Source organism: Oncorhynchus kisutch, linkage group LG16 (genome assembly GCF_002021735.2).
Source record: "Oncorhynchus kisutch isolate 150728-3 linkage group LG16, Okis_V2, whole genome shotgun sequence".
In the NCBI taxonomy this organism is placed as follows: domain Eukaryota; kingdom Metazoa; phylum Chordata; class Actinopteri; order Salmoniformes; family Salmonidae; genus Oncorhynchus; species Oncorhynchus kisutch.
Window position 1 is genome coordinate 14,892,226 of NC_034189.2, and position 27,828 is coordinate 14,920,053.

Genomic DNA, 27,828 nt, shown 5'->3' on the forward strand with positions numbered 1-27,828 from the left:
TCTTTTGGGTAGATGTTATAACCATGTCCTGCTACCACTGTATCATCAAAGGTATTATCTAAGTGAGTTTCAGAGATAGTCAGAATATGAATGTCATTTGTTACAAGCAAGTTATTGACTTCATGGACCTTGTTTCTTAGGCTACATATATTAATATGTGCTATTTTTAGCACTTTCCTGGATTGCTTGATTGTTTTTCATGTTTTACTGGGAAGCTTATCAGAGGTAGACTTACTAATGTTATTTACATTGGAGCTGATAGTGCAGGGTGAGCTCAGTGCTAACAGTGTAACTCTGGTTTATAGGTTCATGATTACGGCTTACAATAGCTGTAGGATAAACAGATGTGTTCGGTGCAATTAGGGTCACATACATTAAATTACATATATTGTGTTTGCCAATGCCCTTAAGATCATGTATATTTGATGCAGCATTAAGACGACTCATTGTCACAATGGTAGGGATTAACTGAGCTGGTCTTGGATCATTTACCAGTCATTGCTTCAACGCAGCCTTGAAATGAGTGGACAGAGTCCAGGAGCCAAGATGATTTGGATAGACTCCCTCATTCATGTAGAGTATCTTCTGTTAGCCAGATGTGTAATGCCAACAGTCTGCTGAATCCTTCACACCCGCGGCCCAACGATGGCACTGGACCTCAAAATGTTGGCCGTTTTTTGGAGTCTTTTAACTTCTCAAGGTATAGGGGGCAGCATTTTCACTTTTGGATAAATAGCGTGCCCAATTTCAACTTCCTGCTACTCATGCCAAGAATATAAGATATGCATATTATTAGTATATTTATTAGTAGATTTGGATGGAAAACACTCTGAAGTTTCTAAAACTGTTTGAATCATGTCTGTGAGTATAACAGAATTTATGTAGCAGGCAAAACCCCGAGGACTAACCATTCAGAAATGTTTCTTTTTTAGGTCTCTGTCTGTTCAGTGAGGTCTCATTGGGAAACGATATTTCTTAGGCACTTGTATGGAGTGACTACCCCTTCCATTGGATATCACCAGTCTTTGGAATTTGGCTGAGGTTATTCCTTTGTGCAATGAAGAAGTACGGCCATCTAGGAACTGGGTAACACTGTTGAGAGTTTGGCTGAGGTTATTCCTTTGTGCAATGAAGAAGTACGGCCATCTAGGAACTGGGTAACACTGTTGAGAGTTGCGCAAGACTTGAAAAGTAGCGTTGGTTTGTTGACTTCCTGTATTGAACACAGACCCATCTTCTTCAATTTGATCGATTATTAACTTCTTGACGCTGCCAATCCCTTAAGCGGGATAATTGTCATCAGCAACCGCTGAATAGCATAGCGCCACAGTGAAATAATATGACAAAAAATATTAATATTCATGAAATCACAAGTGCAATATTGCAAAACACAGCTTAGCCTTTTGTTAATCCACCTGTCGTCTCAGATTTTGAAATTATGCTTTACAGCGAAAGCAATTAAGTACACTTAGTATCAGGTAACTTGGTCAGGAAAATCAGAAAAGCAATCAAATTAATCGTTTACCTTTGATCTTCGGATGTTTTCACTCACGAGACTCCCAGTTACACAACAAATGTTCCTTTTGTTCCATAAAGATTATTTTTATATCCAAAATACCTTTGTTTGTCGTGTTATGTTCAGAAATCCACAGGAAAGAGCGGTCACGACAACGCAGACGAAAATTCCAAATAATATCCATAATGTCCACAGAAACATGTCAAATGTTTTTTATAATCAATCCTCAGGTTGTTTTTAAAATATACATTCGATAATATATCAACCGGGAGTGTAGGTTTTTCAATACGACAGGGAGAAACAATGGCCGCTTTACTCTGTTGCGCAAAACTCACTCTGAGAGCCCCCACCTATCCACTTACGCAATGTGATCTTTCTCGCTCATTTTTCAAAATAAAAGCCTGAAACTATGTCTAAAGACTGTTGACACCTTAGGGAAGCCATAGAAAAAGGAATCTGGTTGATATCCCTTTAAATGGAGGATAGGCATGCATAGGAACAGAGAGGTTTCAAAATAAGAGGCACTTCCTGATTGGATTTTCCTCAGGTTTTCGCCTGCAATATCAGTTCTGTTATACTCACAGACAACATTTTGACCGTTTTGGAAATTTTAGTGTTTTCTGTCCTAATCTGACAATTATATGCATATTCTAGATTCTGTGGCTGAGAAATACGTCGTTTCAAATGGGCAAAAAAATTTTTGTTGCCAAAAACTAAAATACTGCCCCCTACACGCAAAAGGTTAACGTTTAAAAATACCTAACGTTGTATAACAAAAGTACTTTGAAATGTTATGGCAATGTTTACAGGTAACATTTGAGATATTTTGTAGTGACGTTGCGCAAATTGGAAGCTGTTTTTTTCTGGATCAAACGCGCCAAATAAAAGGACATTTTGTATATATATGGACAGAATTTATCGAACAATTGTGATGTTTATGGGACATATTGGAGTGCCAACAAAAGAAGCTTGTCAAAGGTAAGGCATGATTTATATTTTATTTCTGAGTTTTGTGTAGCGCCTGCAGGGTTGAAATATGCTTTCTCTCTTTGTTTACTGTTGTGCTATCATCAGATAATAGCTTCTTATGCTTTCGCCGAAAATACTTTTTAAAATCTGATATGTTGCCTGGATTCACAACGAGGGTAGCTTTAATTTAGTATCTTACATGTGTGATTTAAAGAAAGTTAGATTTTTATATCGTTTTTTATTTCATTTGCCGCGCTGCATTTCCCCTGGCTGTTGGCCAAGTGAGACACTAGCGTCCCCTATCCAAGAGAGGTTACTGCTAAAATCAGTTCTTTAATATCCACTTTCAAATGTTCCGAGCTAGCCCTCGTGATGTCGTTTGACCCCACATGCACTACGACAGTTTCAGCTACCAGCATCTGTGGAAGAACAGTTGGAAGCAGCCTTGTTGTGTCCTGTACTCGTGCTCCTGGGTAGCACAGGGTTTTTGCCTTGGGGACCGAGATGTTTCTCACCATATGATGACAGCTGGTGAAGTTGAATGGGCCGGACCCTCAGGCAGCCTCAGGGTCTGGTGAGGCTGGGAGCTCCAAGGATCTGAACTTGAGGTAGAAGCCACCGGAGAGGGAGATGGAAACGAGGACCAAGACGCAGGTACATCCGGATCCGATCTTGATTGGGAAGCCATCGAGGACGAAGGTGCCGGAACCTCTTGATCCAGGACGGCAAAGCTGTTTCTGGTCTATGTCAGTTCATTGGCTGATTGGTTGGGTCGAGAACAGCTCCGTTCTCCAGGGAAGGGGGAGACCCCTTTAGGGATGGAACCCTGCCTTGCACCGGCCAGTTGGCTTTGGAGAGCCGATACGGCGGGGAAACTTCCACCAGATCAGAGCGGCTTTGGCTACTGGGGTGGAAGAAAAAGACAAAGTAGGTGGGCGTGGGTTCCCCAGAAGCTTATGTAAGTTTGCTATTTGCTTTTCAAGAGTAGCTACTTTGCGCCTGTAGTCCTCCGCAAGCAAGCAGTTTATACATTGAATGTCAGCACGGTCCACATTGTCCCGGAACAAAGCAAAGTAAACACAGCTCCTGCAACTCTGGAAACGATCAATAGCTGCCTCCATTTGAGACCGCAGAGCCAGCTAGGCTAGCTGGGCTTTCGCATCTCTCCCCCTATACGGAATCTGTCAGGATCCCGGGACAGATAGCAACGCTCACAGCAATTTATCCCAACAGAACCGCAGGATTCAAAATAAAATAAAAGTATATAAAAACACTGTCGGCTTTTAAACCGAGGCCTTTAGTTCAGGTTTCGGCGTTCGACAGCGTTCAACAACAACACACATACTTCGCACTCTGATGAAGTTGATTAGGGCTTTGGCTTTGTTTTTAAAATTGTTAAATGTAATATTTATTTAAGTAGGCAAGTCAGTTAAGAACAAATTATTATTTACAATGTTTGGCCCATTGGCCAAACCCTAACTAGGACAATGCTGGGCCAAATGTGCGCCGCCCTATGTAGACTCTCAATCACGGACGGTTGTGATGCAGCCCGAGATCGAACCAGGGTCTGTAGTGACGCATCTAGCACTGCGGTGCAGTGCCTTCAACTACTGCGCCACTCAAGAGCCCCCTTGCAGGTAGGACCAACCCGGCCAGGCAGATCAGAATCTTGAGGGGGCGGTGCTGCTTTAGTAGGTCTCTGACCTCATTCATCTTTCTGATTTGGCTGCTTATAGGCTACTTATATTAGCCCCATAAAACAGATAAGGTCGCTCAGGTGGGTGTCTAGGATATAGGTTTGGGAACAATTCCATCATGATAGGACAACAAATAAATAAACTACATTTAAACTGTATTTTTGAATGTATATCCCATATCTGCACAAAATTGAAAGCTCTCTCACAAACCCTGCTTACAAACACACATGGGCTCTGGGATTTGCAACCCTTTTTCACTCACTTAACTCCACACTTTTCCAAACACAAAAACACACACCCCACCTTCCATCACAACACATCCGTACATACCCACATACAGTACCTTCTATGTCCTCTGTGTTTTATCTCTACTATGTTGATTCAGTACTTTTGTGTTCCAGTTCCTTATATTTGAAGATGTATTATTTAGCTAATTATCCTTCTAATGCTGTCAATTTAGGAAATACTATGAAATGAAAAGTCTAATACTAATTGTTTTCCCACATTCCCTATCTGGAATGGTCTAGTGTAGTTGTAATTTAATTATTTAACAATTGTTGTATTTTATAGCATTTTTATATGGTTAGTGTATTAGTCCATTATTTGACTGCTCTATGGGAACATGGAAATATTTAAAATAACCATGGAGTAGACTTTGTGTCTCGGAACATTTTGGTTATCAATATACAGTTTATCAACTACGAGAGCTACACATTTCACTTTTAATCTATTCTCCTTGAAGATTGGATACAGAACTTTGCGCCGTTCTGCAATTTCCTTCGGGAACTGATCATTCATGCCTATTTTAGTGTCTGCAAGTCTTTTTAAATTCATTATTGTCCGTTTCAAAGTCCCTTTTAGCTTGTTAGTTCCTTTAATTGATTGATTTTAACAGATCTTTTTCCACCCTTACCATTCCCAGTGGTGAAAACTTAAATCGTCTGTGTCCGTCACGTTTTCTTTTGGAGAAACAAGGTTCTCCTCCTTTATTCACAAAATGTTATTTTGACTATATTATTCTGGTAATCTTGCCACTTTCTTCTCCAAATATTTCCACTTATTTTTAAAGGAGTATTATGCAAAGAATAACAATTCAAGTACCACCCATCACTGTTTATTTTTGTATTGTCTTCACTTGTCCCTAATAGGCATGCATCGAATGCAGATGGGCTCCAAGCTGAAAGAAACCTTTTTTTTTGTTTACAGGAATGTTACAGCACTTACTTTGTGCATTCTGAGTGGTTTTGTGTCTGAAGTCAGCTGGGGGAAAAACACACACAAAATTGAATTATTATTATAATCTTTGACTTTAACTGACATGGTGCCTGCTGAGACACTGATCTTTTTCGCATCAACTTTTTTCTCACCTCTTTGTATTGTGTGATCCCATACGATTTCCCCCTCCACATCACTGATTAGCTTCATACTGAAGTCAACATCTGCATCTTCTATGAACACCTCAAAGAAGTTTGGTGTAGTGTTGTCATATCTCAGCTTCATTTTCTGTAGATGAGAGAGGGTGTTTTTATTTTTTTATATATATTTTTTTAGGATATTAAAAATTGCTATTGCTTTTTGGATTAGATTGATATTCTGTGGGAGCTCAAACCATACAGGAGGTTTAACTTCAGCAGAGGGAGACGACGTTGTGAGGCTGAACCAATCCTTCATCCGAAGGGACTTCACTGGTTGCGGTTTTCTGATACTCCTGTATCCATAAGACTGCTCCTTTTTCTGCATTGCCTGAAGAAGCATAAGCCAAAATGTCATTGTCAAAACCATTAACACATGCCATTTTGTTGGATTTTGTGGTGTGAAACTGATTTCAATGAATGAACTATATAATATATTCTAAACTGGAAACCCCAAGAAAACTGCCACAAGATGTTGTGACAGAGTAACACCATATCTAACTTTTTTTTACGGCCCGTCGCCCTCTTTGGAGGACAGAAATAAACTTCGTTTTTACAGCTTTTTCAATTTTTTAGAATACATTATACTTGGATCATTCTCAAATAAGTTCCTCCATGTATTTGTGTTTTTCCTCTAACTTATTATGTGCCTCTATGGTACAGTTTTAATTGCTATCCATCTGCTATCCATCTGCTATCCATCTGCTATCCATCTGCTATCTATCTGCTATCCATCCATTCTTCTATTTCCTTTATTAATGTGAACTCGTTTGACAGAAACGGTTTTTGTTATAATGATGAGTATTGAATTGCATGACCCCTGGGATTGTTATACCGAACTAGATATTTTACTCTTGTGAAATACTAGAGATGTTTGGTGTAGGTGATTAGTAAGTTATTTTTTAATTATTTTTTATTGATAAAAAAAAAAAAAAAGTTTTTATTTATTTTTGTTAATCAACTGTTAATATTATGATCTGTATATGTCCTTTTTAAGTTTTGTGGTGCTTATTAAAGCACCAGAGGGGGGTTATGTGGGAGAAAATCATATACATGATTATAGTAATGCAAGAAAATATACATGTATGGGTTAATTTCCTGTTCTGGTAAAATGCATTGTCTATTGTATAGGACAGAAAGCCGAGAAAGACCATGGGAGTATGGAACAGCCGGGAACACTAAAGTAATGCAGACACATAGACGCCTAGAAATGACTGGACATACAAGGATCAAAGAGGTTGCCTAAGGACGGGGTCAGCCAAATGACCAACTGATGGATTACAGGCATCAGTCACATCACAGGGGAGACATAAGTCTGTTTGATCTTAGACAACCATATGAAAAGAAGGTGACCAGAACAGCTGGGAACCCTAAAGCTAAAAGAGATGAAAGACACATACAATAGGGACACAGGGTTAATTACAGGGTCTGAGCACAGGCCACAGGAAGGGGGATGTATATTATCTTTAGGTCAAAGGAAGGGTCTTGACATCATATAATCTGGCTGAAAGCAGATGTGGGCGTTACTGGGCTGAACAAGCAGGATGCACGGATTGAAATGTAACGTAATTTACATGTGGGATGGGCTTATATGTAATATGTGGATAAATACTGGAGCCAGGGCTCTGGAAAAGGGGTGGGTCCCGCGGGGCTCTCCAGCTTCTGATGCTGGTGTATTAAAAGTCTATCATTGAATACAAAGTTCTTGGTTGTCATATTTGAACCGATTTTCCACTACACGGGGCAAGGGAAAAATCGATAGGCTTGGCGATGATAGAGGCAGTAACCTTGAAGAAAGGGTCTAAACCATCCGGTTGGCATTAAATACATTCATCCATTACAAAACAAGCACATGGATATAAATTCACAATATATATGTACAACCTAATCCGGCACCACACCTACCCCTGCCCGACCATCTAGAGGTGTGAAGAAGCGGAGGAAGGGAAGTGTGGAACCTGCTGGCAGAGCGGAGGAGGGTCGTTGGCACTCCACCTCCAATATTCAGATCAAAAAGGCCACCAGGACCTCAGCTGGACATGACCTCCAAGTACAGTCCCATGCAACTTTTTCAGTTGTTTTTCACCTCGGCAGTTGTTGATTCCCTAGTGTTGAACAGAAATAAGTAAGGAGCTAAGAAGCAGGCAGGCAAGAAAGAGACATGGAAGCCCATTTTCATGTCAGATCTTTTTCGTTACCTTTCTATGGTAATTTACATGGGTCTTGTAAAGCTGAAAACCCTGAAGGACTACTGGAAATCTGCACGCCTCTATCAACTGCCTTTTCCCCACCACGGTCATGTCGTGCAAAAGGTTTCTGACAATCTCACGGGCGCTTCATATTAGTGTCCCAAAAGTTGATGAAGACAATGAGAAGAAGCACGGCACGGCAAGTTTTGATAAGCTCTGCAAAATTAATCCTCTCCACCATAACATCGTTGAGGCCTGCAAGACTTATGTTCAGCCCACCCAGAACCTTTCCATAGACGAGAGAATGGTAGCCTCAAAGGCCAGAATTGGCCTAAAAAGGTACATGCGTAACAAACCAATTAAATGGGGTTACAAACTGTTTGATATAGCCGATTCTGCGTGTGCATACACGTGCAATTTGTTTGTCTATGAGGGGAAGAGCAGTTGTGCGACCGGTAAGGGACTTAGCTATGACTCCGTTATGGAGTTATTCGATTTTCAGCGGCTAGGGAAGGGCTACAAACTGTTTGTGGATAACTTCTACACACGCCCTACCCTGTTCATAGACCTGAGGAAGCTGGAGATGTGGGCCTGTGGCACCATTCGGACCAACAGAGTGAGATTTCCGAAAACCAGAGTGAATGACATGCCTAAGCGGGCTGATTGGGGCACCATGAGATGGATTCGCGAGGATGGTCTGCTCTTTGTGATGTACCACCAAAAATGTCCCAATTCCAGCTGCTGTGAAGGACTACAACAAGAGCATGGGAGGTGTGGACCTGTCAGATGCGCTGATAGGCTACTATAATGTTCTCCACAAGACCATGAAATGGTACAAGACATTGTTTTATCATTTCATTGACATTGCTGTGGTGAATGCCTTCATACTCCAGAAGGAAATGGCTAAGAGTTGTGGACAGCCCCCCATCTCACAACTAGCCTTCAGGGAGCTGCTCATCCAGGAGGTTGCTAGCTACAGCAAGAGCACTGTAGCACCTTCTGTCCCCTCTACCTCAGTCCCTTCGGCTCCAACCAGTGGTGTTCACATGCCAAAATTCATCATTGCAGGCAAGAATGTGCTCTTTGCCACAAGAAATCCCCTGTCACCTGCACCACCTGTTCGGTGACCCTCTGCTTCACACCAGAAAGAAACTGCTATGGGCTATGGCATCAGCAGCACTATATTGTGTAGAGGACTGAGGGTCTTCACATTATTGTACATTGAAAGTGTAAATAGTTACCCTTGTTATTTTTCATTTTTTAAATATTAATTTTGAATTTAAATTTTGAATTTTCCAAGTATATTTTTTGGGGGGTATGTTAGAATAGATTTTTTGTATTTTGTATATATATAGTTATTTGCATCAATGTATCACTGTACCAATTCGGCCACTTGGGTACATTTGGGAAACTTGTGAGGGACACCTGGGTGACTTCATGCTCAATGGCATGTACCTCACTTATTCCTGAAGGTATCTGTCTGGAAATTTGCTCAAATACGGTTACCCACTTATGTTCTTATTTGAAATGATCCCCAGCATCATATCTGAATGTTTGGCTGTTCTTGTTCATTTGAAAGATGCAACAACAGTAAAAGAACAGAAAACATCTGATTATTTCCTTGTATTTTCTTCTACCAGATCTATTGTGTTATATTCTCCTATATTCAATTCACATTTCCACAAACTTCAGTGTTTCCTTTCAAATGATACCAAGAATATGTATATCCTTGCTTCTGGGCCTGAGCTATAGGCAGTTAGATTAGGGTATGTTTTCAGGCGGAAATTGAGAAAAACTGGAGGGCTATCCTTAACAAGCTATGCGAAGGAGATGTGTTGGCTGCATGAGGCAAATGGTGATCAAACCAGATACTGACTGGTTTTCTGATCCACACCCCTACCTTTTTTAAGGTATCTGTGACCAACAGATGCATGTCTGTATACCCAGTCATGTGAAATCCATAGATTAGGGCGAAATGAATGTATTTAAATTGACTTATTTCCTTATACATACGAACTGTAACTCAGTTAAACCTTTGAAATTGTTGCATGTTTATAAATGTTGCATGCGTTTATATTTTCGTTCAGTATACAATCGGGGGAAAGCACCAGTTGGAAAGCAAATTATTCTACTGAAAAGGGAAGACTAACCTACCAAAGACTAAGCTACCAAAAATAGGCCTATTGAGCAAACAGCATTATTTTACAGAGTAAAACAAGAAAGAGATGGCTTTAAGAATGAACGCATCATCGCAGGTGAGTGAACTGAGCATCATTGGGTGAGTGACTGAAACTGGAAAGCTTTTTTAGGATTATAATTTCCTCCTTAAATTGTACAATATGTGTGTCTCCACACACCAAGGCCTAATCTATTTCTGGATTCAGGACAGGGTCCTTTTAATTGATCTCAGATTCTGAGTTTGTCATGGTCAAAGTAGCCTGTCATTTTGATAATTTGTGAGTTACTAAAAAATAATCTTCTCAAATCTCCAGTCATCTAAAATGATGTGAAATTGTATTAAATGCATTTATAAAAAGGCCACATTTTTCCCAAACCGGTTTTTTGTTTCACCCTTCTTCAAGAATCTCTACTCTACTGCTGTATGCCAGAATGCAAATACGATGATAATGCAAGCAATGGTTTATTATGAAGGGGATTTTTTGAATGCGTTCTGGTACCTGAGAACGCATTCACCCCCCTCTTAACGCTCTCACTTTTTCTTCCGGCACCTCCGAATTTACAAATGAAGCACTGCTATTTTCTAAGAGTGCAGCTGCCAGCTGTGTGAAACTGGAGCAAAATGTAGGATTTCCACAACATATTTTTGATTTTCATGATATTAAAAAAATATTCATGAATACAGAGCACAGTCAACATAGGTGATGGGCAAACATTTGACAAACATTTATCGACTACTAGTGTACACTCTATGAATACAGTAACAAATATTAACTCATCATCACATTAGCACAGGTTGTGCAACTTCTCACTGGCCCTGGGGAAAGACACATCAATCAGAAAATCAACCACACCAAGCATTAACCTCAGTGATAATACAGTGGTCTTAATTTCCTGGTACACAAAGCATTTTAAAATCACAAATAAAATAACAATTATATTCAGTGCTAACAATGATCTCTATGAGATGAGTGACAAATATATTGGTGGGTTTGGACGTCACTGTATTGTGGAAAACTTAGCACATGAAAATATGAAGAACTTGAACATGAGTGAGAGAATATAGAGATGAAAATGAGAAATTAGGATTAGAATGGTTTTACCGTCTTTGATCGATTTGATGTCAGTTACTTCCAAAAATGTACGAGGCTCCCCCTGTCATCATACCTGAATAGAAGACATGTCCGTGATGGGATGGGTACTGTATGCCATAGGCCACAGGACCTCTAATGGTGAAGCCTAGGTAGAAGCAGACGTCTCCAGACTTCCAAACTTTTCTTCGTTGGTCGGCACAAACGTTAATCTCCTTGCCATCAACACACGCAAACACCCGGTGCTGTCTAACCACTCCATTGACTGGAAGAAGAAGGTCCTGGACACTGGGTTTTCTCCACACCTCACCACTGCTCCACTTTTGAACTATAGTGTCTGGCCTTGCCTCTGGCCTTGCCATTTGATTCTCCCTTGCCAATAGTTTCTCTATTTTTGCTCTATGAACCAATCTGCTCAAACCCTCACCCTTACCCTGGAAAATAAGGGGGCGAAGGTACCTTGAGCGAAGATGCTTCTTGTATGTGTTGTTGTAAGACTCTTGCATCTCTAGAACACATTTATTGAGGTCAACATGGAATCCCATTTTCTTATGCTCCTCGGGCCAAAACAGCAAAAGGACTAAGACGTAAAACTCTGGGGTTTGGTTACCGAAATTGGCCAATAGGTGTCTTTCCAGAATACCTCTTAGGATTGGAAAAGGGGTAAGCATTGGAGATGCTGCTTCCACTTTGCTTAAGATGATGTTGGCAAGGATGAAGTTTTGGGCAGCTTTGTTCTCACCACCACCATCTTTCTTTTTTTCCCATTCATTTTTTATTTCCTCCCACAAAATTGTTATTTGGCGCAAGTGAGTTTTATCATAGCCCTTATCAAGACAGCAAAGCAGTCCAGGGAAGGCAATGGCCATTTCTTCTTTGAGCTTCTGGAGGGGTACATCTATTGCAGACTGAGTGTATAGGTGTACATGTCCCCACGTATTTGCAGTAGCAGTTCTTGACATCAGTCTGAAAGTAATGCGGTTCGTCTTTTTTCATGCTGGGTTTGGAGTAAGTCAAGTAACTGTCAAAAAACACACATTTCCTCTCCACCTCATCCCTGAGGCTGATGATGAGTGGCTTGTACTTGAAGAGCTTTTTTTGTCTGATTTTTATGAAGAAGGTGTCAGCTGATATTTCCATAGAAAGGACTTTTTGCCAGGTATTGTCAAGAGAGACAAGCGAGTCAAAAACAATGTTGGCAACCTGTAGATATCCAAATAGTCCTCTGTTGTTAAAGATCTGTGAGACTTTGGTCATACCATCATCTTGCATGTCTGCTCCCTGTTAATTTTCAGCAGCCCTTTCCTCATCTCTGAAAGCCTCAAAGGCCTTCTTTGACAGTTGCAAAATTTCTTGTGCAGAGATGGAAGGATCATGGACCCTGCTCTTCAAATTGTTCTTGTATACTTGCCCCAGTGTATCAGCAACAAATGAACTTTTAGGATCTCTGTCTTTCGCAATTTTTGCCCACTTCTCCGCTTTAAAATAGGCTCGTCTCAATGTAAAGAAAACGAGCAATATTTTGATGAAAGAATGGGTTTTGCTTGAATTTCTCTGAAGCTAATTGTAAAACAGATACAACATTCCTTTTGGATTCTTCGCCTTCAATATCTTGAATCAACCTGGAAAACGTGTCTTTTCTCTCTTCTCCCATTTCCCTTTTCGTTAACATGTCTACAAAATTGTTGTACCTGTTCTCTACAAAATTCAGTCAGAAAGTTCCTTGCTGTATCACTCCTGGTCACACCTGCTGTAGCCAGTAACTCAACACACTGCTGTGCAATCAGTGGGTGAGCCATGCGGACATGTTTGTCTTGTCCCTGTCGTGCAGGGAATGTCACTATCAGATGAGTGAAAGGCTCCATTCGCTGCTCAAAGGAAGGACCTCCATAAATGGGATCTGGAGGCCCCAGGAATGCCTGACAATGAGACTGCAGAAGGTGGGAGCCAGGAACGTAGGCATTCACCAGTGATAAGAATGCAAGAACCTGGGGATTTTTAGGTCTTCTATTTTTCCTGACATCTCCTGAAAGGGCACATGTTTCTTTAACATAATCTCCACTGAAATTTTCTCGCATTATGTTAAAGCCATGAAACTGTTTGTGTTCATTGCTGTAGCTTCGACTGATCTCAATCTGTTTCTCCTCAAACTGTTGTTTCTCTGCTTCAGAAAGTTCCATCCTGAGAATAACATGTCTTGATTTGTTATGGTCCTCTTGTTTGATAACTTCCTTACGCACACAGTTTAAAATGATGACCACAGGCATGTGGGTTGTAATGTTTCGGTCTGTAATCTCTTTGATGATGGCATCCTGCAGATTCTCCAGAATACGCTCATCTTCCAGCAGTAAGAGCACAGTGTTCTGGTGGCCTTGACCGCCTGCAGTGAAAAGGTGAATCACCTGCTTGGCGATAGCAGTAATATCTGAGGTAGGGCCTGTTAGAACAGCACACCTCAGTGTTTTCCTCATGTCCCAGAGAACCTGCTTGGCCAGAGTGGTTCCCCCACTGCCTGGCTGATACATCAGATTCATGGTAGAAGTCAGGTCACCCTTACATGGTTTCTTAATATTTTGTATCAGCTCAGTGTACCCGTCTCTTTTTATAAAGGTTGTTGTTTTATCAGCTGAAGTTGCCCTTTCAGCCCAGCAGAAGTTAAGCCATTGAGGTGGGGCTCCTCTGTAAAAATCTACCTCGGTCTTCTTAGCTACTTTGGAGTCTATGTCCTCTTCTTCAAATGCATTTGCGTACAAAACATCCAGAAGTGAAAGGGAATCCCTGATTTGACTTCCAACATACATTTCACGACCACGGGCATTGGACAGAGATGACCCCTTGTTGTGTGCCATCTTTTTTGTCTCCTTTCGCAAGCTGAACCAGTTTTCTGAATGTTAGTTGTTCTTCATGTGGTGTCATGGACTCTAAAAAAGGAGACAATAATGTTTAAGTAAGAATGTCGAAGGACATTAATTAAGGCTGTGTACAGAAAAAGGCTGTATCTTTGACTTTGTTGGATTTATCTTCTGACAATGCATGCCGCTGATAATTGCAGACGGTGTGTGTTTTGCTTCTTGTTGCTACCCTCTCGTATACGTTTTTTTCAATAACTTTTTTTTCACAAGTACCGTGCCATCAGAAAGTATTCATACTCCTTGACTTATTCCACATGTTACAGCCTGAATTCAATATGGATTAAATGTATATTTTCCCCCTCAACCATCTACACACAATAGCCCATAACAACAAAGTGAAAACATGTTTTTAGAAATGTTTGCAAATTTATTGAAAATGAAAAACAGAAAGATCTAATTTACGTGAGTATGCACACCCCTGAATCAAAACTTTGTAGAAGCACCGTTGGCAGTAATATTAGCTGTGAGTCTCTAAGAGCTTTCCACACCTGGATTGTGCAACATTTGCCAAATATTCTTTGAAAAATTCTTCAAGCTCTGTCAAATTGGTTGTTGGTCATTGCTAGACTGTCATTTTCAGGTGTTGCCATAGATTTTCAAGTAGATTTAAGTCAAAACTGTAACTCGGCCGCTCAGGAACATGCAACTCCAGTGTAGATTTGGCCTTGTTTTTTAGTTTATTGTCCTGCTCAAAGGTGAATTAATCTCCCAGTGTCTGGTGGAAAGCTTGCCATAACAAAGGGGTTGAATACTTATTGACTCAAGACTTTTCAGCTTTTCAAATGTAATAAATTTGCTTTTCAAATGTAATTAATTTGTTAAGGTTTCTAAAAACATAATTCCACTCTGACATCATGAGGTATTTTGTGTAGGCCAGTGACAAAAATCTACATTTAATCAAAATGTGGAAAAAGTTAAGGTTTGTGAATAGTTTAAAAGTTTTTACTCGCAGCTATACCAAATATAGCTGCGAGCAGCAATGAACAGGGTTCATAGGATGACAGAAAGGACAAAATATCAGTTTGATAATAAAGGAAGTACTCTACCATGCAGGAACTATATTCCTTTATGTCCAATCAGTGACCCTGTTGATTTAAATGTCAGTACACTCCACATTAGCGTTCAAAATACTTCAATGCAATCTCACAGCTTTAATACTCTGACAGAGCAAGTGGTAGGACTTCCGGTTTCTCATTTGACCGAATACAAGATCCACTTTTCATTATGGGCAACAATATGTGATTGTACAGCTATACTAATCACAATATTTCACACTGTTTGCCTGCTTACTTTTAATCTAACAGTCCGCTTGATCAATAGTTCTTGCACTAGTATCTATGGTGCCTCTGATGCTAATGACAGTGCCTTGTAAAAGTACTCATACCCAGTGGATTTCTTCACATTGTATTACATGTTAGAAACTCCTTTTGGCGAGGGATTAAGGCTGTGAGTCTTCATGGGAAAGTCTCTACGAGCTTTACACACTTGGATTGTGCAATATTAGCCCGCTATTCTTTTCATAATTATTCAAACTCTGTCAAGATGTTGGGGATAATGGCTAGACAAACATTTGCAAGTCTTGCTATAGAATTTCAAGCAGATTTAAGTCAAAACTAACTTGGCTACTATGGTTGACAAAAAAACTGTAAATGGGAATACATCCTTGACTGACAATATCTGAGTTTGCATGAAATCCAGACCTGTTTTGTGCTGGTATTCTACTCCTTGTAGCTTGTGTTATATGCCAAACTTGTCATGGCAAGGAGCAGCGGAGTGGCATGTTAGCACAAACATACTGGTACCTGTTGTGTAGCTGTTTTAAAAATGTATTCTCTTATTTTCAATGACGGCCTAGGAACTGCCTTGTTCAGGGGCAGAACAACAGATTTTTACCTTGTCAGCTCAGGGATTCAATCTTGCAACATGTCAGTTACTAGTCCAACACTCTAACCACTAGGGTACCTGCCATCCTGTTAGTGATAAGAGGGGAATCCATTGTGAGGAATATTTTAACCCTGGGCTTGTTTATTTGCATTTTGTCTCGTAGGCTAATTTTACATTTTATATCCTGTTTATGTCGCCCTTAGCCAATAACGCTTGTGTACTCTTAAAGGGACAAACACCTATTTAACATGAACATAACAGTAACCATGCTAGAAAACTTACACAGTTTAAAATTAATGATGTAGGCTTCATGTGTAAACAAAACCTAAAAAAAATACTACTAACACATTTAAATACATTTAACACGATTGATGTTAGCCTACTCACTGCAGGGGACAGAGACATTGTTTTCACAGAATATTAGGTTACAGTACTCACAGTGTCTTCATCATACTTCCTTCCATGGTGTCTCCCCATATCCAGAATGTAGGGCTAATATTATTTACAAACCAGATAATCAAGCAAATAATCTAGACCATCAAAATACATATTGTCGAGAGTAGACTAGCAAACTGGAAAGTTAGCCAAGCAGCAGCAATTCAGTCTTCTCCCAGAAGGGCACGGCTGTATTTTATTATGGGTGTTTGTGGGAGTTACTCAATCTCATATTTCCTGACCACCTTTGATATATACAGTACCGTAAGTTTAGATTGAGTAGGTATATCCAAACCTTAAAAATATAATTTGTTCTGTCAAACAGGAGTTACCTTGCCAGGTAGATCAGTAGCCAGTTTCTGCTCTCCTTGCTGGTCCTATACGCCAGCCTTTCAGAAGCTTTACCTTCACACAGCCAAACCGGAAAACAGCCTACCCAAATGCTCTGAGGTGTCTGCATGGTCTTAACGCACACCAGAGCCTTGTTTTGCATCTCAGTGCAATGATAAAACCGGAGGAGATGACAAAAAAGCAATTTCAGAATGATGTCCTCCCCGTCCCCTGTGAAGGTTGCGCTCCTGCAGTGCACTCCTTTTGACCAGAGCCCTATGCTCTATATGAGGAATAGGACACATACTGGATGTTAATGTGGCAGGACAAAGATCATCTTTACTCCTTTTGACCAGAGCCCTATGCTCTATATGAGGAATAGGACACATACTGGATGTTAATGTGGCAGGACAAAGATCATCTTTACTCACATCAGTGTAGGCTTACTTGTACCTGTGTCCCTGGTGTGGATGATAGTAAAGGTGGATGATGAAACCATATTCTGCCTCCAAAATGACTCCCTATTCCCTATATAGTACACTAATTTTGACCAGAGCCCAGGGAATTAGGGTTAAATGATCACATGATACAGCTCTCAGTAGGTTAGCAAATATATTTTAATATATAATATAATATTTATATTCATTTTAGCACAATGATAAAATGGCATCACTTCAGTTTAATGTCATTTCAATCAGAACAAAAGCCACATTTAAATACATATGCTAATACCTTGTCTTTTATTTATTTATTTGTTTGCTGTCGTTGGAAAATAAATCATTCGAATGTTCTTTTGGTCCTGTAAAAGAAGCATCCTAATCCAATCTAACAGCATAAAGCCTACGGCATCCAGTGGGCGATATGATAACAATAAAACGTGTTGTAGTGGTTGTTTTCCAGGCTGACTACTTTGCAGATGCATGCCAGATCGCACAATGCATGGATAGGTGTTTAACATTTAAACTAACCCCATCAAATGATATAGCAATCTGATGCCCAACTTCACAGTCCATCACGTGGCACGCAACCATTGGTAAATGCAGTGCAACGTCTGCAATGTGGTCAGCCTGGAACATGACCAATCTTTTATCACATGGTTAGAACAGAGTTTTTCAAGACGAGCAACACAGGAGATGCTATACGGACACGCCTGACACCCAAATTGATTACCTATGTTGCAAATTGAGAGTCAAGTGGAGATGAACGGATTCGGTTAAGTCAGTTCATTTAGTCAGTCGTCCTGATGAGCCCTTCCCAGCTAGCTTACCGTATAGCCTCTCCCAAGCCATATCTCTCATTCAGATTGATGCAACATCCTGTCATGGGGGTAAGAATGAGACCGTTTCATTGGCTAATCAGAGAAAACCTGACCTTTGACCTGCATTTACCTAATGGTTTGTTACCACAGATATGTTGTGGTTGAGATATGATTCGATATGATGCAAGAGACAGCATGATGACTGATGCTTTTGGACTTTGGACACCTATTATATTGTGGCTCAATAAAGTCAGTCTCAGTCTGTGATATCATATTGAAACAGGATCATAAACAGAACACTTTCCAACCACATTTAAAACAGCCAGATAAAATGCAGTGATCCATAAGGAAAACCTTTTCTTACTTGTATTCACTTTGGATACCTCCTGCCTGCTTTATACTACACTGCCTGAGTTCCCCCGGAAATATAAAGTTCCTACATGGTAAAATCAAACAGTTAGATGCCTCTATCTAGGCTACGTCCCAATTATCTATCCCTCCTCCTGTGTGGACTTGTTCACCTCCCTTTGCTGATTTCAAGAAAATAACTGCCCCATTTCTCCACCAATACAGTGTTTTTAGATATGTGGGAAGAAGTGAACAAGTGTACACTTCAGGAGGAAGGAGATATTATTGGGACGCAGACCCTAGTCTATCCAACCCAAGCACAGGAATGTTGTGACTCATGACCTTACGATGACCTCTACTCACGTTGACGGACAACACCACACCACTGCAGTTCCAATTATTACATTTTAAAAGACGAACGGAAACATTTTAGTAAGTAAAGGTAATTTTTTAAACCAAATGTGATCAATATGCATGTTCCTACCCTTAAATCGGCTGAAAAACTCATATTTATGTTAAAACGTTTAGAAAACTGCCGCCATCTTAATGACGTCATCATTCGAGTGGTTCCTCTGATAGGCAGCCCAGATTACAATACATGTTAGTAGCCTCATTGTTTTCATTTTGATAACAATTTTAAAAAAAAATGAAAATAAGTGCATTTCTTTTAAGGATATCCTGTTGGAGACGGGCCAGGTAACATGGTATGAATGATAAATTGAACAACAACAAAAATGTACTGTGCAAAGGGGGTTATCATCGCTAGCGAGCTAGTCCAAAACCACGGCAAGCTCAGTTGACATTGATGGATATTTTGCTAGCTGGTGATGTTAGCAGATCAGCTTGCTACAGTGCAGGATTTTACTATGGATTTTGGATTTCACTATGGACATTGGCAACATTATTAGGTAACTTGCTGCAATTGATTTAATAGGAGTAGACACTGTTAACAACCCTACTGTCTGAAGCTAACTCTTTCAGAAAAGCACCTAGTTAGCTAGCTAGCTTGCATTGACTGAATATTAATTTTTCTAGCCAGATGTTTCTAGCCCAGCTATCTAGCTAGCCTCTCATATGTCTGGCACATCTGAAGTCCCTCACCACAAATCATATTGATTACCGATTTATGGTTATTATACACAATGTTTTTCCTTCTCAAACTGGTCGTTTTTTCAAATTTATTTTATTCACTTCTTGATCAGAGTCTTGATCAGTGCCCTACATTTAGAGAGTTTGGCCAACTTTTAGAATGGATAGCACATCCAAGCATTCTAATTATCCATTCATGACAAATGTTTGGATTGTAATTGTAATCCTAGATGTTCAGTTATAGCATTGGTGAAATGTAGACAATTCAATGACCTGCTATTTGTCAACATTGCCCACATAATAATGGGGAGCTAACATGGCTGGTGATTTGTCAACATTTTAAAATATACGTCTCTGACAACGACACGAGGGGAGTTCAACAAGGATTTAATTTGCCGCGAATATATTATTCTATCTAGTAACAATTTCAGATGAATGATTCAAATGAACATTCCAATGTTACAGTGAAGCCATAAAATCTTTTGAAGGGATTACTGTGGAAGTTTAGCAGCAATATTCAAACAGAAGAAGATGTTTGCTATTTTTACTACATGTATTAGAACGTCTACATCACCACATGATTATTTCAAGTGGAAGTTTAGACCCACAACATTATGCTATTATGTTTCCCGCACACTACCTGTTGGCTGTTAGCTAGCTAATAGCTGTTAGCAAGCTAATGTTAGTGAATATTTGCAGTTAACACAAACCCAAATGGAATGTGTTAGCTTCTGTTAGCAAACAATCGCAAACCTTGTCCACCTTGTTGAACTCACCTCTCAATGAGCACCTCAAAAAACGATACACAAATGCCGCTAGCTAGTCTCTAATGCAAAAGCACACACTTTTAAAATGACTTCTTACAGCCACCAAAAACTTCCGTCTTCAACTTCCGTCTAACATATAGAGGTTACGTCCCAATATTCACACTAACATACTCCACATACATTGGAGCAATGTATTTGGCCTATTTGGAATGCAATCTAGATAGTATGCTAGTGTGGATTTTTGGAGTGTAGCCTCTGAGAGGTTGTTGAGTACACATACCAATTTTGGATTCATTCATGTCAACAGCACGTATAAGCAACTAAACTAAAGTTGGCACTTTTTTCTCTGGTGTGAAAGCTTGCTTAATGTAAACATTTATTTGTCAATTTTCACATTTTACATGTTGCTATTTAGTCCTAGATGGTTGAATAGGGATGGTTTAAAAAAGTGGGGCAGCAGGGTAGCCTAGTGGCTAGAGCGGTGGACTAGTAACCGGAAGGTTGCAAGTTCAAATCCCCGAGCTGACAAGGTACAAATCTGTCCTTCTGCCCCTGAACAGGCAGTTAACCTACTGTTCCTAGGCAGTCATTGAAAATAAGAATTTGTTCTTAACTGACTTGCCTAGTAAAATAAATAAATAAAAATTTGCACTTTTTTAAACCCAGTCTCTCTTTCTCTCGTGGTTCAAAGATGAACAGTGGTAATTGCAAAATCAAACATGTTTGTCATTGCTGTTTCTCCTTAACAAATCTTTCAGACATTCAACATCCGCAACTTCACTAACTTCTTTCTGACAACACAGAGCTCCACACAAACATACCCAACACAATCTGCCTGGCCTATTGTACAGCATCATGTGCAAGTTCTGAACAGTCAACACCTTAGAAGTTCTTTATTTCAGTAGCGGATGGTTCCTTCCATAGTATTCTTTGGAAACAGAAACTGTCATCCATGTTTCGGATTGGTTTCATGGTAAGGAACCATCTAACCTTAAGTTGTAAAATATTGAATTAATCCTAAAACCTTTGTAATCTATAGTTCACCAGCCACTTCAAATCCAACTCAGACCCTGGATTCAATCTATTGCAGATAAAGGAAAACCACAATGTGGGGTCCTGCACATTGTTAACATGCTCGAAAGTGTAAAACCGCTAACCTGTAAAAAAACATTTAAACCGATAAACCCAGTAAGTTGTTCCTCTCGCAGACCTTATTGCCATTGGATATTGAGACGAAACCACACCTGTTCTTAGAAAAACAACCCAAACATTTAGAATAAACCCATAGTACAGTTTTCCCAGTTATCTGTGATTGATTGAATTTTGAGTTTTCATCTAGTAGTTCACTGCACTGCACTGCCCCCAAATCCACCCTCCTCTGTCTCTACCTCTCTATCCATGTGGTCACAACTGCAGATCAACACTTTATTCTACAACAAAACATTTAAATAAAGGAACAAACGTCTGAGTGAGAATAGGTATTTAGAGTTCTTTTGATTTTCGCTTTCTTATTCAGTGGCCTGCCTATTGATCATTACATTTCACGACACAACAAAGAAAAGCATTTCTATCAAAAACAATGACAATAATCCGATCCCAACGAAGCCACAACAATGATGTGAAGGGATTATCACAATGGATCTTCTGTTGTAATTTAGCAACTGTCTGGATAATCTTGGGTGTATTTTGGGTGTGTAGTCCACCCCCCAAAAAAGGGAAGATGTTTTATTTGTCACATACACCCGATAAGTGCAGTGAAACGTGCTGTTTAACAGGGTCAGTCAACCATAGTAGTTTGATGCCCCTGGAGCAAATTAGGGTTAAGTGCCTTGCTCAAGGGCACATCGACAGGTTTTTCAACCTTTCGGTTACTGGCCCAATGCTCTAACCACTAGCCTACCTGCTACCCTTAAATACCTTAAATGATCAAAATAAATGTAAAATAAAATACTGGAATATAATCTGTTGTTTTTTAAGAAAAGGTGGTCATATCTCCTAATTATTAAAAGCAATGCAACCCCTAAATCCATATATAAAGATGAAAACATAGAGCTAAATTCTTACTCAACATCAGCTAAGTGACACGTTTTTATCCCATGATTTGTCTCCAGTTAGTTAACATATCAGGATACTTAAAAAAATCAAAAACAAACAATATATTGGCATTAAATACATTAATCCATTACAAAACAAGCACATGGATATAAATTCACAATATATATGTACAACCTAATTTTTTTTTTAAAGAAAAAACTTTGGAAAATTAACATCTTAAAAATTCCTTCAATCATAATTTAAGTGTATTGAATGCAATCTAAGGGAAAAGGGCAAGGTAAAACTCTTAGTTTGAAAAGTTTGAATTTAAATTGTAGTTTGATGAGCTCAATTTAACAGTAAGTAATGTCTTGGTTATATTCTTAGATATTTGTCATATATGCTATATTTATTATTATTGTTATTATCATTATTATAATTTTCTTGTTGCATTTTTATATTTATATTTTTCTCAGCATTTCTTTGTAACTTGATATGTAATATGTCATTCCAAATTGACATCATGTGTGAGTGATATGTAGTTATTGTATGTGCCAATGGCCACATAAAAAGCTAAACGATGTCATACACATAATTTCTAACCAATCAGAAAGATATGAAATCCACACAGAGCCGTATGGGTTTGAGATTTTACCATAGGTATTGAACATTAGGCTGATGTCATGAAGCCCCAATGAATCAGAATGGAACAATTTCTCGGCCTTCTTAGCTACGACCAGTTCTATCGATTTTTCTGTACATGGCATATATGTAAGCTTGGATTAAAAAGAAACCATGAAATGAAAACGTCACCTAAGAACGTATGGTTGTATCTCACACAGTGTGAGTCCTTCCTTGTTGTCTTTGCATTGTAGCCAATGGGGAAAGGACTATATCAGAGTTGCCATTGGGAGGGAGGAAGGGAGTGGAAGAAGATATGTGGAAGAGGGGGAAGGGAGAAAGAGAGAAGCAGTGCTTTCAGTGTTTTTTCTGAGAACAGGAATAAAAGGGGGGTTTGCATTCTTAGTAAAACATATGGCAACTTCCTCACTACTTGAATTCATTTTCTGGGCTGAAATATAAAAATATGCATAGGCTACAGTAGCTACAACAACACGTAAACAATCCCAAATACAAATGTGTTTAGATTTGAGGATAATCGTGAATGTTGTAAAGTGGAGGTTGGTTCTTATTGGTATAGGGCAATTGATTTGTATTATTGAGTTTATCGGTGTGTGTGTGTGTGTGTGTGTGTGTGTGTGAGTGAGGTTCACCCATCACTCTATCTACTGACATCCTACCACACAATCGCTAACATGGCACAGTCCATTATTACTCATAGTGGAATTCTGACATGAAAAAAATACCTAAGTAACATGGTCATAAACACAGATTCAAACATCCCTACTTACTGTTTAAGTATATATATATTTTTTAGCACACAAAACAAAAACAAGACAAAAAACGAACAAGAAAACAACACCTCCCTTGCGATCCTCATAAGAATCTACAATTATTATTATTTTTTAAATATGTATTTTTTTTTTTGGACACACTTTGTTTATAACTTCCTATTACTGTTACGACAATTTATCTGCTTTTCTTCAGAGATCTGTTAGTGGTAAGTGAAATAGTAAGCCTAAGAGGATCTATAATGGTCATCTGACACAAACTCTTCCTCCAGCAAGGTGAACACATGTCTACCCTGTCTACCAGCACCCACAGATCATAGCGGTAAGTACAACTGATTGCCCTTGCCTGCAAGACGAACTGCTGCTCCCTAGCAACAGGTAATCCTAACCATAACCTATTCAGCACAAATTACAGTAGATTAGAAGTCGCAACAAAGAACAGATCTAGGATCAGATTACACATTTGGCACAGGGTTCATTAACAGCAGCCACCGCTTCACCATAAAGGGGTGCTGGCTTCCTAAGGGGGCCGTGCTTGACAGTCAACCTTACAAATAATTGGCCCTGAATATATTTACAATACTATTTTTTACTCAGTTCAGTAGTTTGGGACGCATTCATTAGTCTCAGAGTAGGTGTGCTGATCTAAATTATAATGCATTATGATTATATAGACAGGGGGGACCTGATCCTAGATCAGGAATCCTATTATTAAGCGCTTCATGATTACAGTTTACATAATGAGGATAATACATGTGGAGGAGAATATATCAAAGATAAGTGCATGGGATACTAATAAGTTCCAACACTATACGTTTAACAGCGAGCAATACAAAACCAGATCACAGAAACTGCGATGGAAATAAAAGTCTTGGTCATTGGCACTGGGGGTAGGGAAAGAGGGGGTGTGGGGAGAGGTGAGAGTAGAGGCTATAGGAGAGAAAAGGCAGTTTTTTCCCCCCAAAGAAAGTGGTTGGCCGTGACTGTGCAATTATAGAATTCGTTGTATAGGTGTTTTTGAGATCTTAGGACCTCTGTGAAGGTTTCATCAGGATCAGGAGCCCTCAGCTCACACACTTATAATCAGTATCCCTGCCGAGACCCTTTAGTTTGGCAGACATCCACACAGACCAGTTGTGAGGTGTGAAGCCCTCAGCAAACTCGCTAAAAAGTCCCCCTTCTTTACGAGTGAGATTGAACGTGATGTGTACTGACTGTACAAGTGTGTGGGTGCAACCACACATGCTCACACACATTTTCACATTTGACACATTAGTTGTCATGGAGTGTATACACCGAATTCTGCTAAGAATTCTTCGTAGGGAGGAAACACAGTGTAATATATATGAGTATTTTGTTTATTTGAATTAACAATCTTGCTTTGTTTTATGTATGGTGACTGAGACCCAAAATGTGTTAGGGATTAGGATATTTAGAGCACAGTTGTCAATCTCATTTCACCGAGGGCTGAGTGTCTGTGGGTTTTTGCTACTCCCGTGTACTTGATTGATGAATTAAGGTCACTAATTAGTAAGGAACTCCCCTCACTTGGTTGTCTAGGTCTTAATTGAAAGGAAAAAGCAAAGACCTGCAGACACTAGGCCCTCCATGGAATGAGTTTGACACCCCTGATTTAAAGTGTAGTGCACTGTTGTGTGTGTGTGTTAATGATTAACGCAGTACTTGGGCTTTTCACAAAACAGATGATGAACTATGTATGTATATCATTGGTTTATATATTGTCCTTTTTTTGTCATGATATTGCGGGAGTTTTTCTTTTTCAGCGTCTATCTACCGTTTTGTTATTCCCTTACATTTCTTTCAGAGGCTGCAGTCCCTCCCCCTGATTGGTCCATTGTTTTCTGTCCTGAAAAACTTTGGGCTTGGAATTTGAGTGGCACTTTCGGAGCAGAAAGATGTCGATTCTTATTCAAACACAGTAAATATCATACATATTTTATATCCTTACAAAATATATATATTTTAGTTTTTCTAATATTACATAGTGTTTCATATAGAGTTTTTAAATTGATCAATACAAGAATTTTGTATATGTTTTTATAATAAGGTTTACAATAAGGTGTCTTTTTAAAATACTATTTCACATTAAAGGAACATTGAATCTTTGTGTAAAATCACTGTTTAAAAACAATATTATTTGACAGACGTTGGATTACCGTTGGAATCACGTTACACAGCACTGTAATGAGAGTTCCCTGCTAGCATTAGCCTAAACCTAGCCTTAGAGTTAGCTTTCATACCATAGACTTCAATAATGATATATGTATATATATAATTATATATGTATATAAAATAGATAATCATACAATTATATATTACATACTCAAAGCTTAGTATGAACAAAACAGAGAGTAGCCAATAGGCTTTATTTCCCCACTGCATGTGAATTCTATTGGTCCTTATAACGATGTAGGGTATAGGATAGCATGTTCATTTTAAGTCAACAAAACAAAAAGACAATCAAATGATACTATTGTCATGGTGTAATACCATATAAATATAATAATACATGTAATATAACATTTTCTTCTTCGATAATTCCATGGCTATGGCTAGGCTAAAGGCAAATATTGGCTTTTTCTATGAATCCCTAACGAAACACTTTTTAATATCCAATGATCTGATGATTTCGTCTGAATTATGAGTGAAGGAAATATGACACCTGTACTATAGCTTTCTTTTTGCTCCACTGATAAATCGTAATGCATAATGCTAAGTTAAGTGGAATCCTACTTCCACTTAAGTGACATTTTCACTTAGTCTCCCATTGATTTGTCTCTTAGTGGAATAGCAATTCAAGTGTATTGCAAGAGTGATTGAAGGATATGTTTGCAAATTTATGTACCTAATGGCAGCATGTTCATCCTAATAGCCTAACACTGGTCATGCGAATACCGTATCTGATATAATGCTGCTTTTCCTGCAACATTTCTAGGTCGAACTAGAGGGGATCCCATACAAACACAAAGAGAGATATGTTTAAACTCACACACACGCTCACACACATACACACGCACACGGACATGCATTCAGACACACACATACACACGCACACGGACATGCATTCAGACACACACACACACACACACGCGCATTCAGACACACACACACACACACACACACAAACGCACACAGACATGCATTCAGACACACACACACACACAAACGCACACAGACATGCATTCAGACACACACATACACACGGACATGCATTCAGACACACACATACACACACACACACATACACACGGACATGCATTCAGACACACACACACACACACATACAAACGCACACAGACATGCATTCAGACACACACATACACACGCACACGGACATGCATTCAGACACACACTTACACATTTTCTTAAAACAGTGTTACAAGTACAGGTACGTACACAAGCTCTAAACTGACCAACACATCTCTTAACAAGGGGGATTCATTCTCTCCATCTTTCATCTTCAGCTCTTCCTTAGCCTTGGATAAAGGGGCGGCGAAGCATCATGGCGATCTGATTGGTTGATTGGAGAGGTGTTGCTAGCGTCTCTGTGTAAAATGGTTTGTGTTAGTGGAACTGGGGTGAGGCGGGAGGAGGAGGGGGGACGAGATGGTTGGAGTGCCAGGGGTCAAAGTGCAAAGGTCAGAGGTGTAGACCTCACACTTTTTTAGGGGGAGGAGCCAGCTTGATGATCTCATCTTCAGAGGGTTGGCGAATGATATCTAAAGAGATAGAGAGCAAGAGTGGAGAGAGAGAGAGAAAGAAAGAAAGAGAGGAGAGAGAGAGAGAGAGGTCTCAGTAAACTGCTGCAACAGACGTGAGAAAATTACTGAAAATAAATGAAGAAAAAGTCAAATAAGAAAGAAAGAATTTAGAAATCTGAGGTTAAGTGAGAGGAACGCCTCGAGGAAGGACTAAAGAAGACAGAGCTCAGAGAAATACAGTTTACAGTTTGAGACAGATTAGGAAAGAGAGCTCAGAGAAATACAGTTTACAGTTTGAGACAGATTAGGAAAGAGAGCTCAGAGAAATACAGTTTACAGTTTGAGACAGATTAGGAAAGAGAGCTCAGAGAAATACAGTTTACAGTTTGAGACAGATTAGGAAAGAGAGCTCAGAGAAATACAGTTTACAGTTTGAGACAGATTAGGAAAGCGAGCTCAGAGAAATACAGAGAAGAGGGAGAGAAAGTGAGAAAAAAACAAAAAGTGGAGTGAGAAAGATAAGGCAAGAGGAATAAGGAAGAAGAAATGCAAAAAAGAGCCAGAACGTTAGAAACAGAAAAAAAG

At 39.4% G+C, this 27,828-nt stretch overlaps 2 protein-coding genes across 9 annotated transcripts in view; both read right to left on the bottom strand.

Annotated features, from left to right (window-relative positions):
- LOC109906197 (sterile alpha motif domain-containing protein 9-like) overlaps window positions 1-16,881 on the bottom strand; it is a 28,635-nt gene extending 11,754 nt beyond the window's left edge. The window contains exons 1-6 of one of the 8 annotated variants that reach the window (XM_031793008.1): window positions 16,616-16,851; window positions 11,129-13,973; window positions 5,797-5,925; window positions 5,550-5,685; window positions 5,407-5,442; window positions 2,666-3,389 (exon numbers count right to left, since the gene is read on the bottom strand). In XM_031793008.1, coding sequence (XP_031648868.1) covers window positions 3,298-3,389; window positions 5,407-5,442; window positions 5,550-5,685; window positions 5,797-5,925; window positions 11,129-11,173 — 438 coding nt within the window. In that variant the 5' untranslated portion in view covers window positions 11,174-13,973; window positions 16,616-16,851 and the 3' untranslated portion in view covers window positions 2,666-3,297. The other 7 variants (XM_031793004.1, XM_031793006.1, XR_004203480.1 and 4 more) reach the window with 7 other exon arrangements.
- A 331-nt stretch (window positions 16,882-17,212) lies between these two features.
- The window catches only part of LOC109906371 (astrocytic phosphoprotein PEA-15), a 55,526-nt gene continuing 44,910 nt past the window's right edge, over window positions 17,213-27,828 (bottom strand). The window contains exon 4 of the mRNA XM_020504051.2: window positions 17,213-27,261. Coding sequence (XP_020359640.1) covers window positions 27,197-27,261 — 65 coding nt within the window. The 3' untranslated portion in view covers window positions 17,213-27,196. The remainder of the gene's footprint in view (window positions 27,262-27,828) is intronic.